The sequence below is a fragment of the Erigeron canadensis genome, chromosome 9 (genome assembly GCF_010389155.1).
Source record: "Erigeron canadensis isolate Cc75 chromosome 9, C_canadensis_v1, whole genome shotgun sequence".
NCBI lineage: Eukaryota > Viridiplantae > Streptophyta > Magnoliopsida > Asterales > Asteraceae > Erigeron > Erigeron canadensis.
The window spans coordinates 6773807-6785676 of NC_057769.1; the positions used below are offsets into that span (position 1 = coordinate 6773807).

General features: G+C 31.7%; 1 protein-coding gene, 1 long non-coding RNA gene and 1 other non-coding gene across 3 annotated transcripts; 1 reads left to right on the forward strand and 2 right to left on the reverse strand.

Annotated features, from left to right (window-relative positions):
- Positions 1–4291: 4291 nt before the first annotated feature.
- LOC122583994 (bet1-like SNARE 1-1) lies at positions 4292–7773 on the forward strand. The gene is made up of 6 exons (XM_043756364.1): positions 4292–4349; positions 4482–4519; positions 6085–6235; positions 6686–6742; positions 6837–6896; positions 7475–7773. The coding sequence occupies exons 2-6, from the start codon at positions 4506–4508 to the stop codon at positions 7562–7564; spliced, it is 372 nt and encodes a 123-aa protein (XP_043612299.1). The 5' UTR covers positions 4292–4349; positions 4482–4505; the 3' UTR covers positions 7565–7773.
- A 174-nt stretch (positions 7774–7947) lies between these two features.
- On the reverse strand, positions 7948–8018 carry TRNAG-GCC. The gene has a single exon. It is a non-coding gene; the product is annotated as a tRNA-Gly (tRNA).
- A 1984-nt stretch (positions 8019–10002) lies between these two features.
- On the reverse strand, positions 10003–11542 carry LOC122583995. Its single transcript, XR_006321369.1, has 3 exons — positions 11406–11542; positions 10534–10586; positions 10003–10265 (listed from the first exon to the last, which is right to left on the reverse strand). It is a non-coding gene; the product is annotated as an uncharacterized LOC122583995 (long non-coding RNA).
- Positions 11543–11870: the final 328 nt, after the last annotated feature.

The window sequence follows — 11870 nt, forward strand, 5'->3', positions numbered from 1 at the left end:
ATGGATGTAATATTTCTAGAGGTATTATGGTCTTTTTGATATAATTAAGGGTTAAGGGTAATATTGTACTGAATCTTAAATTATTAAAAGAATCATATCTCATTGTACTCTCTTTGTAAGAAAGTAGTTATTTTGAGATTAATGAAAGTAAATCATAGGTATGTTTTACAAAGTGAGTAACAAAAAGTAAAACATACCCATGTAAATCATATCACATTATTATGTTTGAGATTAATGAAAGTAATTATTCAAGGAGTAAAATAAATAATTGATATAAAATAATTCATGTGATTTAAGGAGTTAACGAAAGTAATTTAGTAGATAAAAGATGTATGTTATAAATATTTTAAGAGATTATAAAAATAAAATATATAGTTTGTATTATAAGTAGTTATAGATTATAGATTAATGAAAGTAATTTAGTAGATAAAAGATGTATGCTATAAATATATATTTTAAGAGATTAAAAGATTCTAAAAATAAAATACATAGTTTGTATTATAAGTAGTTATAGATTTAGATATAGATTATAGATAGATTAGAGATATAGATTATAGATTATAATTCCATCTATATCCTTATTTACTTTTTTTAAGGTGCGGATCATTTGCTCGCAACATGAGATCTAGCTTACGTTGTTTTAACCGGTTCTGCATTAAAGAGTCTCCTCACCCTCAATACCTTGTAGAAGGAAAAATCTCTCAATTAAACTGCCTAAAGACACAATATTTAATTAGTATAAAACCATGTAACATTGAGTTATTTACTTGTTGGTAAATCTTTATTTACTTAGATAAGAAATTTCTTAAATCAATCAATTTGATTTTAGTTTTAGTTAAAGGCATTTCATAATAATAATAAAAAAAAAACTATCTTTACAAAACATTTGAAAAAGACTAAAATATAAATAGTAAAACCACTCAACTACTCATCTCATCTATGTTACTGAGATATGACAAGTCTTAAAATGATAGGTTTTCCGTTAGAGCATATTGAGTACGGTGATGAATATTTTCATCTAGTAATTGCGGTAATACATATTCATCATAAGATGACTCGAAATGTGACGATATTTTCATTCCATCATTTTAAAATTATATGGTATGGTGCAATATAATACACACACACACACACATATATATATATAGATAATATGTTACACCTAAGATCGTGTTTCATGGGTTTTGGTCCCAATAATTCAACGATGTGTGAGATAGGCCGAGGTATAGACAGACTTACCTTTATTTAGGTAGAGGATGCAGAGATTGAAATGCACATAGCCCAACACATATATGATTCTACCAATTGTTAAAGAAAAAAAGAACCATCTAAACTATTTAAATGTTTTTAGTGTTTTTTTGGGTAATTTTTGATTTTATTGTATCTTGTTTTTGAAATAAATAAAATATAGAAAAGATTGATACTTATACAACATTACAATTAATACTGATAACTGGAGTTAAATTTTGCTCGTGCTTCGCTGCAGAGTTATTATTGTCGAATCTTATTAAATTCAAATAAATAAAAAAGTGATATATTTATTAACTTTGATAGTGAAGTCTTAGCCAGTGCCAACTCACTCTTCCTAGACTTGGCGTGGAGCTCTTCCTCTCTTCCAAGGATGGCAGCGGCTCGTCAACCACCTCTTCCTCCGTCTAGTCACCGAGTGAGGAAGAACATGCGAGGGTCCGGTTTGAGTAAAAAAATAAAAAACCTTTTATGTGTGTATATATATATATACATAAATTATGTATATGTGTCTGTTTGTATTTGTTTGTGTGTGTTGTGCAGTGGTGGAGTAGATAAAGTGTGTATTTTATTTAATTTTTGTTTTTGGTTGGGGTCGTGTATTTGACTACTACTCTACTAGTCTTTTACTTTTTTTTTCCTTTTTTTTTAATTTCAGTTTTAATGTTTTGTTTGTATTAGTTTTTATTTTATGTAGTTTTTCTAATTTAAAATTTTATATATATCGTGTATTACATACATGACGATAAATGTACGTTGATGTAACATAATCGAATTGTGGTGGTGGTGTTGATGGAATAAAAAATTGAAGTTAGTACAAAATGCATTTCGAAAATTGAAGGGCTAAAAAGTTGAAAAAAATAAGTTATGGTAAATTTAGTGACCAAACTTAGAAAACTAAAAGTTTGTGGCATAAAATTGTAATTAAATGACTAATTCTAAAGAATATGAAAATTTGTGATAAAAATATAAATTAAAAACTTTTTTGATAAAAATAGAAAAATAAAAAAAATGTGGTCAAAATAAAAATTTAAAACTCATTGTAGTTAAGAACACTTTAATTGTTATAACTTATTTCAAATAAACGTGAGAAAGTATCCGCGCGTTGCGGTAGTGAGATGGTGGAGGTGATAGGTCACAGGAGGTGAAAATTCATAGAGTGTGATAGCCAAATGTCTTAGCCGTATTGGTTCCGCTCTCAAATTTAAAAATTTGTCAAAAGTATATCGAATGACATTTCTAATGAAAAAACATGAAATTCTAAGAACACCCTTACAATTTTTATAATTTATCGATATACGGTTTTTGATATAAAAGATTTTGAATGAATTAGAGGAAATAAAATGGATTATGTATGAGAGAGAACAAAAAATGAGTGGTTGAAATTTGAAGAGAAAGTTGAAAATGAGTGGTTGGGATTTAAGGGTATTAAATAGGGTGATCATGGGCTCAACCCGGCCCGACCCGTGACCCGAAAAATACAGAATATGTGGACCGAGGACCGGCCTATGTTTCATTGGATCGGTGCGGTCCGGGTTAGCACGCGGGCTCGGGTTTTTTGCGGGTCAACCCTTAACCCGGATAACAACAATATATTTCATGGTTCTTCAAGTGTTCTTATGGTTTTCGTAATAATTGTTTAACTACAATACAATATCTCATTATGGTTCTCGTTTTGACTGTACTTTAACGATCAACAACATTAATAAATTATGTGAGAAATTTCTAATTACATTATTAACATGATTTTACATAAAAAAAACAGTTTGTTGGATGGAAATGAAAACCAAATCAAATACTGAGATACATATATAAATATATTAAAATACGAGTAAAAATATTATTATAATATATAAAATATATTTACGTGAGTTTACATGAGTCCTATAACAATGTAATACCAATGTTGGCCGGGTTGGCGGGTTTTCGGGTTTTTCCCCGGGTTAGCCCAATCCGGCTCGAAACCCGAGATTTCATAAAGTATAGACCCGTGGACCGGACCATATACTTAATGGGTTGGGTCGGACTCGGTTTTTTTCGGGCTAATTAAACGGGTTTGACAGGTTGACCCGTATGTTGATCACCCCTAGTATTATCGGTATATTAGGTAGAGATGTTTAAAGTAGTGAATAAAGAAGAAGGGTATATTAGGTACTTTAAATCATATTTTGAGAATTTTAAAAAAGGGGTTCATCCTTTATAATGTACGAGGGATAGTGTCCGCACGTTGCGGCAGTGAGATGGTGAGTGTGATAGGTGATAGGAAGTGATAAGTCATAGAGTGTGATAGCCAAATGTTTTAGCCGTACAGGTTCCGCCCTCGGATTTAAAAATTCGTCGAAGGTATATCAAATGACATCTCTAATGAAATAGCATAAAATTTTAAGAACACACATACAATTTTTATAATTTATCGATAAACGGTTTTTGAGATAAACGATTTTGAATGAATTAGAGGAATAAAATAATTTATGGAGGAGAGAGAAAAAATGAGTGGTTGAGATTTGAGAAGGGAGAAGAAAATAAGTGGTTGAGATTTAAGGGTATTATAGGTAATATTAGGTAGAGATTTTAAAATCATGTTTTAAGATTTTAAAAATGGGTAAAATGCTTTATAAAATAGTATAAATATAGATATAGATTATAAATATAGTTAATAGATGTAGATAAAACACTTGTATTTTTTATAATATATTTTTATTTATCGAATCTAATATGCTAATCACAATCATGATAAGGGAAATGATTATTTTTTTAAAGTAATGGCTTAAAACTTCTATTAATTTTATAAAAAATTGACATGTCTATTATTTTTATTTTTTTTATCTCATTTTTTTCATATGATATGATGATCATGTGATTGAAAGGATTTTTAGGTTAATTTATTAAAAACATTAATCATTTTCCTCATAATAAATATCAAAAAAATATTTAAATAAGACGTAAAATACAATATATTAATAAATCCACCAAAAAAAAATTATTTTAATAGATATAGATATAGATAGACAAATATAGAGTACTCACAAATATATATAAGGACTTTTAAATTTGATAAAAATAAAAGTGGACACTGGACAGACAGTGGGGTTTTTCAACAGGTAAGCAACCAACCGATCATTCACTCTCCCTTTTTTTTTTTTTTTAATTTCAGTTAATTTTCAAATCTATATTTCACTTTTCTTTTTGTCATTTTTATTATTGCTAATTTCATTTTATATATTTTTTAACAGTTGGTTGCATCAACAGATTCAGCTATGAATACTCGAAGGTTTGCTATATCTTTTTTATTCATTGTTTAATAATCATAAATTATCATTATTTTTATGCTTAGATCAGTAATTTTTTATTATTGTTAAATTTATTATATTTTTTATATGTGCAATTGCTAGTTTTGTGGTTTTTTTGAGATCTGATGTAATGGAAATTTAGGAATAATGATGATTTAAAATTGTAGATAGTTAGGTTAGTTAGTTTACGAGATGCCGACACGGCATTTTTATAGAATTTATCGGAAAAATTCTGAGAATAGATCAGTTGGTTGGGCCACCGTGTGAGAAGCGGTTGTAACCGGGTCCTGACTTGCATCAACTGTTTTTTTTTTTTTATTTTAAATCAGCGAGTTAGTCGCTAGTAGTTAGCATTCGAGAGTAAGAAGTTGAACTTTTGATTAATGTTAGGTGATAATTGCTTGTTGTTATGCTTGATGCACTTGAATTAGGTTATACATTTTTGCCATTTTGGTGATCCGGTTTGAATATAAGTTTACGTTTTGTGGGATTTTGCTGTTTATTCGAGATATAGTTGAGCATAGTTTTGTATATGCCTCAAGCCGTGTGGATTCAGTTGTATCATTGAGATCGGATTAATGGGGTTCGGGGTTTGGAATTGGAATGAGGGATACTACGTTTTTTTTTTCTAAGTAAATCTCCACTCGTTGCCTGTGAAAAATCAACCATCAATGTGACTTGATTTTAGTCTTGTGCTGTTGTGCATGCCTTCATGCATCGTTGCTTATCAAAATTGATTTTATCTATTAATGAAATACTGCCCTAATGAATCTGACTACTAGACAGCAAATGAGAAATGCCAAATTTGTTTAGTGTTTTTACTTAATAGAAGTATGGCAGGAATTAAAACTGCAAGTGATTTTTCAAGGCTCTAGGAAGAAAGTGTAAAGATGAAATTCCAGTAATGTCAAAGCATAGGAGTCTCCATGTTTTGGTGGCATATCAATATCTGTATAGAATGAAAAAGCAACAATGCTTTATTTTCATTTCTGACAAGGCACTTTATATTATAGTTGGAGCTTCTGATTGTGACTCATTTGTTGCTGAATACTCATATATGTTATGGTTTCCCACTTCTCGAGGCTTATCTTATAAGGTGTTGCTTGTGATTTGCCCACTTGCAAAAGTTTTAAATTATTGGTATAACTATCTTCAACATTTTGCACATTTAAATTGATGTTAGTCATACGTTACGTAACTTCTTGTCTGCACAGTGCACTCTTATTAGATAGTGTTACATACTTACATCTGCATGAAGCTGTGTCCAATATTAGTTCTCAGCTGCTAGTGTTTTCATTTTGTGTTAAATACTATGCGTTGGTGCCTCGGTGGGCCTTGTTTTGGAAGTGAAGGCTTGAGTTTTGACCCTTTTGATTTCATTTGTTTAAGTTATGTGATAAGCAGTTGTTTTAAGTCTACTCTTGTACCATTAATATAAATTGTGCTCTTATGCTTTTCAGTTTAGTTAAGTGTCGGTTAATTGTATACTGGTTATGTTGGTTTCATCCTATCTTCTTTACTAATTACTAACATACTTCTAATGCAGGGATGTCCGTGGAGGCAGGCCTGCTCTCTTTGATGACATTGAAGATGGTGGAATTAGGGCCACTTCTTCTTACTCCTCCCATGAAATTGATGAACATGAGAATGAGAGAGCAATGGATGGACTGCAAGATAGAGTTCTTATGCTGAAAAGGGTAACTTGTTTCTTTTTATTGCATGGGTCATGTAAAAACAATTAACGTTTTAATAGAAGCCGATATTAGTATCTATGATCGGAGCAGAATTGTGGTTCTTTAAGTTTATATTCCTTATTCCGTATGTCCTTAAAATATATCTCCTCGTATATGTATCCACGTCTTTCCTTAATATATATCTAGTTCCATGCCAAAAGTATAGTTCACATTAAATGAGATTGTTTAATTTATGGGGACCAATAATTATTTTTCATATGCATTCTCTTATCTTGATCTTATTTGTGCTCGCGTCAAGAAAATTGTTCGGTGTAATTGTGTAATATTTCACCAAATCATAACACCACTCCCAAGTAAATATCACAAGTGTGATTTATACATTGAAGAAAGGACCCCTGTTCTTTTATTTCAAGATGTATATCAAGTAAATACTAATCTCAATCTTCTCAACAGTTGACGGGCGATATACATGAAGAAGTGGAGGGTCATAACCGTATGTTGGATAGAATGGTATGTGCTACCCAATGCCTGCATATATGAATCTTGTTAGTTGTTACCTGTACTTTTTCTGATGTATTACAATGATTTTTATTTTTCTCTTCAGGGGAATGATATGGATTCGTCAAGAGGTATCCTCTCTGGAACTATGGATAAATTCAAGACGGTATGTATATGAACTCCAGTATCCAACTGCCATAGTTTTCTTCATCAACACTCACTTCTATGTTCCGTTTTCAAGTAGAGAAGGCAAATTTGGTGGGTAGTGGGCTGGGTAAGTAGTCAAAACTGACTGTTTTATTTTTGTGTTGGTATAAATGGGTTGATCTGAAGCATTTCTCTTTTTCCCAAAAATTATTTTTATCCTAAGTAGTATATTTCAAGGATACTGTAACTTTTCACGTAACATGAATACATGATTTAGGAGGTTTTATGCGCTAAACAAATACAGTGTGGCTTCAACCCGTCTGACCCATGTGACTTGTTCTCTTAAAAAGCCCATTTTTTTCATGTTTGATTAGGAATTTTGATGCGCCAAACAGATACACTTTGTTTTGCTTCACCCGTCTGGGCCATGTGACATTTTGATTGTGTTTGATTCTTTTAAGATATAACATAAGTAAACCCGATTTGACCTATCATAAGTAAATGAATTGAAAATGCCACATGTATTATGTTTCGAAGTTCGGGCTCATTCAATGAGGTATACTTTATGTTATAACTACAAGAGTGGGATTTCTGCAGGTATTTGAGACTAAATCAAGCCGAAGGATGTTTTCACTTGTGGCATCATTTGTCGTTGGTTTCCTGGTCATATACTATCTTACTAGGTAATTTGGGTTTTGTATGAACCCGAAATTACCACCCTTAAGTGAAATGTCAGATGTTTGGAACTTGCATAGAGGATGCTCTTACTTGTGGTCATTCTGTAAAAAGAAAAAAGTCGTGGAAATAGAGATTTGTTGTTCTGGGTTTGACAAATATGATATTAACTTCATATGTTTTGTACTTTTGTGTATTCGGTTATCATCTTTTCATGTTCATTGTAATTTGTACCTCCACTTCATTCATCATTGGCATGTTGTTTAGTCGTTGCTAAGAGAATTGAATATAGTTGAAATTTTGATAAAGTACATATCATGAATGTTTATTGAGAACGAACAAAAGCAACCAAAATGATAGAGAAATAGCTTTCATAAATATTTAAAAAAGGCACATGCACCAGCCGGGAATCGAACCCGGGTCTGTACCGTGGCAGGGTACTATTCTACCACTAGACCACTGGTGCTTTTGTTTGTTAAGTTGTATGCGATTTTATAAATCCTCTATACAATTCAGTTTGTATTTTCAGTACAGATTAAAGATGAATTGTTGTTTGCCCTAATCATGAAACTAAAGGCATTTCCAATGAACAAAAAGAAATGACTTATTTTAGAAAAAAAAGCTTTTACCATTAGGTACAAAGACTTATTTGATCAATAGATTGAGAAATCTCAAGTTATTGACCAAAAGCTTTTTTCTAATATGTGAGGAGATGTTGTATATTATTTGTATAAAATATCAATTTAATAAAAAAAAAACCAAAAAAGCTTTTCCATTGCAATGAAGACTTTTTAATAGGTTAAAGTTAATGAATTTGTGAAGTGGGAAAAGAAAAAACCTTTTAATGACTTATAACCATTGTGGATGCTCTAAGTGGTCACCATGTTTACGAGCATATTTTAGTATTGAGTATAAATGGATGTCACATGATTTTTGCTTTCAATTATTCTGCTAAATTTTGTCAATTAATTAAATGTTAGTATTTGATCACGTAAAATGAACGTATGTCCAGAAATGATTTAAGCCTACGGGGTCACACGTCTCGACATGAATGTAACTATAAATAGTTAGTATAATTAATGTAATTTATTAATTAATTAAAGATCACGAAAAACTAACGGTCATCCGTTAAAATGTTAATAGTTAACGGTACTCAACTGACGGACTTAACGGAGGAGATAATTGTAATTGAGAGAACAATTAGGAAACCCTCTATAATGTTCTCTAGAGGGGACGGATACAAGGAGAAGGGAAAGGGTTTTCGAAAACCCTAAACTTTGTAAACAAGTTACCTAATCCTATAAATAGAGGTCTAACCTAATTGTTTTTTACATACAACAAATCATAAGGTTTTCTAAAACCCTAAAACACTCTCCCTCTCTCTCTTTCGGTCCTAGTGGCCGAAAATTCTCAACCCTCTTTTAGGGTTCTTGGTGATTCGATCAAAGCAAGTAAAAGGAGAAGTCAATCGTTGCCGGTTTGTGATCAAGTACTAGCATACATACATCCTTGTGTCGTGTGTGCAAACGTAGAGAGATTTACTTCAAATCCTCATAAAGTTTCTTACTTTTCATCTTCAATTAAAGGTACATGCTTTCTTTCTTGGTTAATCAATTAACTACATCGATCTATTTTCTGCTGCGTCCTTATGATTTGATTTGATAAATTGTTATATAACTCAACAGTGATTTGATAAATTGTTATATAACCCAACATTAAATTCTTCTATTACTACAGTACTACGTAATCAATTACACGTTTCTTTCTACTATGTATACATTTGAATGGTTAATTCATTTCTTTCAATAAATTACATAGCTATTGAAGTTTATAAAGAAAAGGATGTGTATTTAATTTGAATTGAGTTTCCAATAATTTAGGGAGATAAGATGGTGGTGACTGGTGAGTGATGACATTACTATATAGAAGGAAATTGGTTACCATCCAACATTATGCAGAATTATTAGTAGCATTACGCATTTACTTGAATTTCAGCTAGTAGCATCCTTATCTAGTAGCATATGCACAAAATGTATATATGAGACGTATATATGAATCTACACAGGTTGGGTTTAGCTTGTAACATTTTCCTTTCACCAGTTAAATAAGATGATAAACCATTGCCTTAGGGGCAATGTTTAGAAAAACCCAAAAAGAAAAAACTAAACATGTCAGTTGTTATTTAGTCATCGAAACATTGTGAGACGTATATATGAATCTACACAGGTTGGGTTTAGCTTGTAACATTTTCCTTTCACCAGTTAAAACCTGCTGGTGAAGAATTCTAATTTTAAACTCCATGTTGTGAGTTTCTAAGGGCTAACACTAACTGAAGGACAACACAAGAGGTACAAAGATGTACAAAATGAGCTTGAAAGGTAAGCATATGCACGAAATGTAAAAGCTAAACATGTACATGTTTATTTATAAAAGATGTAGCAAAACGGGTACAAAATCCTAGAGAGAGGAATGCTTAACCTTTTATGCGATATCATATAGTGCCTACACATAAAGTCTAAATTCTGTAGAGTACACTAAATTCATGCTGCCTATTACATTTTGAAAACCTGTTAACTGAGTTAGATACTGATCTGATATCGTATTAGAAAACCTCGAAGAGCCCTAGTGTCTGAAAATCTGTGAGCTTGTTTCTTACTCATTTTCAGTCCTCTTGCTGCCCCAATGTATGAGAATTGCAGTGGTCACATGTTTCCTGAGAACGAAAAAATGTCATTACATTCTCTGGAGAACGCATTATTATTTTTTCTTAAAAGTAGACCTACATCTAGAAGAGTTATTCCATCTCTCGGAAACAGTTGCTACTTAGTTCGTTTACTATTACGCTAATAGTTTGCTTATTATGACTTCATTATCAACATTTTTCTCTTGCATATATGATTGGAATCTAAGGCAAAATAACATACTGTAGTTCTAATGAGATTTTCATATAGAAAGCAAAAATATATCGATGGGATGTTTACCTAGAAAATTTAGAAGTTCTCTCGGCAACTAAACTGTCATCCTGGGACTACTACTGCAGGCACAAGTTCAGAAGAATAAGCAGTGTTACATTATATTTGGAAGACAGAGAATCTCTGAAAAACGTTAGTCTTGTTAACAGAAGAAATATTAACAATGAAAATATGAAAAGAAGCATTCCAATTAAATCAAATACTTTATATAACAACATACGCACAATGTTAATCATCTTGTTTACAAGTCAAAGTGAGCTATACAGATGGACACTAAGGGATCTTTTATTCAGCCAGAGCTAACAGCCGCTATGGAATAAACAAGCTCTATTACCAATATGATCTAGGAAGTATTCAAAATGTGACGCACCAATATTCTGTCCAGTCAAGCCTGCTGTTAGACTTTCATTACTCAGGGGTTTACTTAGTGACGTGTTTCCATCCTCAAGATAGGCTTTGACAGTATTTCATTATAGAAGATACACCCTAAAATAAGGTATTTAATGTAGGTATTTTGAACAAATTCCACCCTAAAATAAGGTATTTAATGTTTCTTTCTTAAAACTATTTTTCCTATAAGATAGCAATCATGTCCACAATCCACGATACAATCATCAATTTGATTAGATAAAGAGCTATATCTTTCTTGCTGCCATATATATATATATATATCCACGATACAATCATCAATTTGCAACACATGTTATTTCAATTCTTCCCTTCTTACTTCTGTCATATATCCACAATTTCCCGTTCTTCCACATCCACCAATGTATTGTGTTGAACACAGAGTCACAATAATGAAGAGGGATAACTGACAAAATGAGTTGTAGAAGTATGAAACTTTTGGGTATATGAGAACAAGGTGTTTGGAGTCTTACCAAAGGTGAGAAACGGGAGAGAAGAGCTGATGAAGGTGAATAGAGTGTTGCTGCTTTACACAGGCCTTCTACTGGTACTGGTGTAGGAGGGGGAATCTATCTTTCTCTCGCGGTGCTAGGATTATAATCACAATCATATTTCCAGACAAGGACTACATAAATTAAGATAAGACAAACAAAACTTTCAAGCACCAAATAGATAGTAGCAGAAGGCCCTGTTCTTGTACTTTCACTTAAAGCAGACACCTACTTTGAATACACTAAGTATGGAATATTCTCCCAACATAAATCAGAATAGCTTAGAAGCTAAGATGAATGCTTTTATTAGAATAAGTGCACCGTGTATGAAAATCAATGATTTATAACAGCAGGTCATATGATAATCTTCATAAGTGTAGTATGTTTGACAGACAAAACTCTAGGTATACAAGTCCCTTCTCTTTTGGGGAACTTTGATAAATGCAC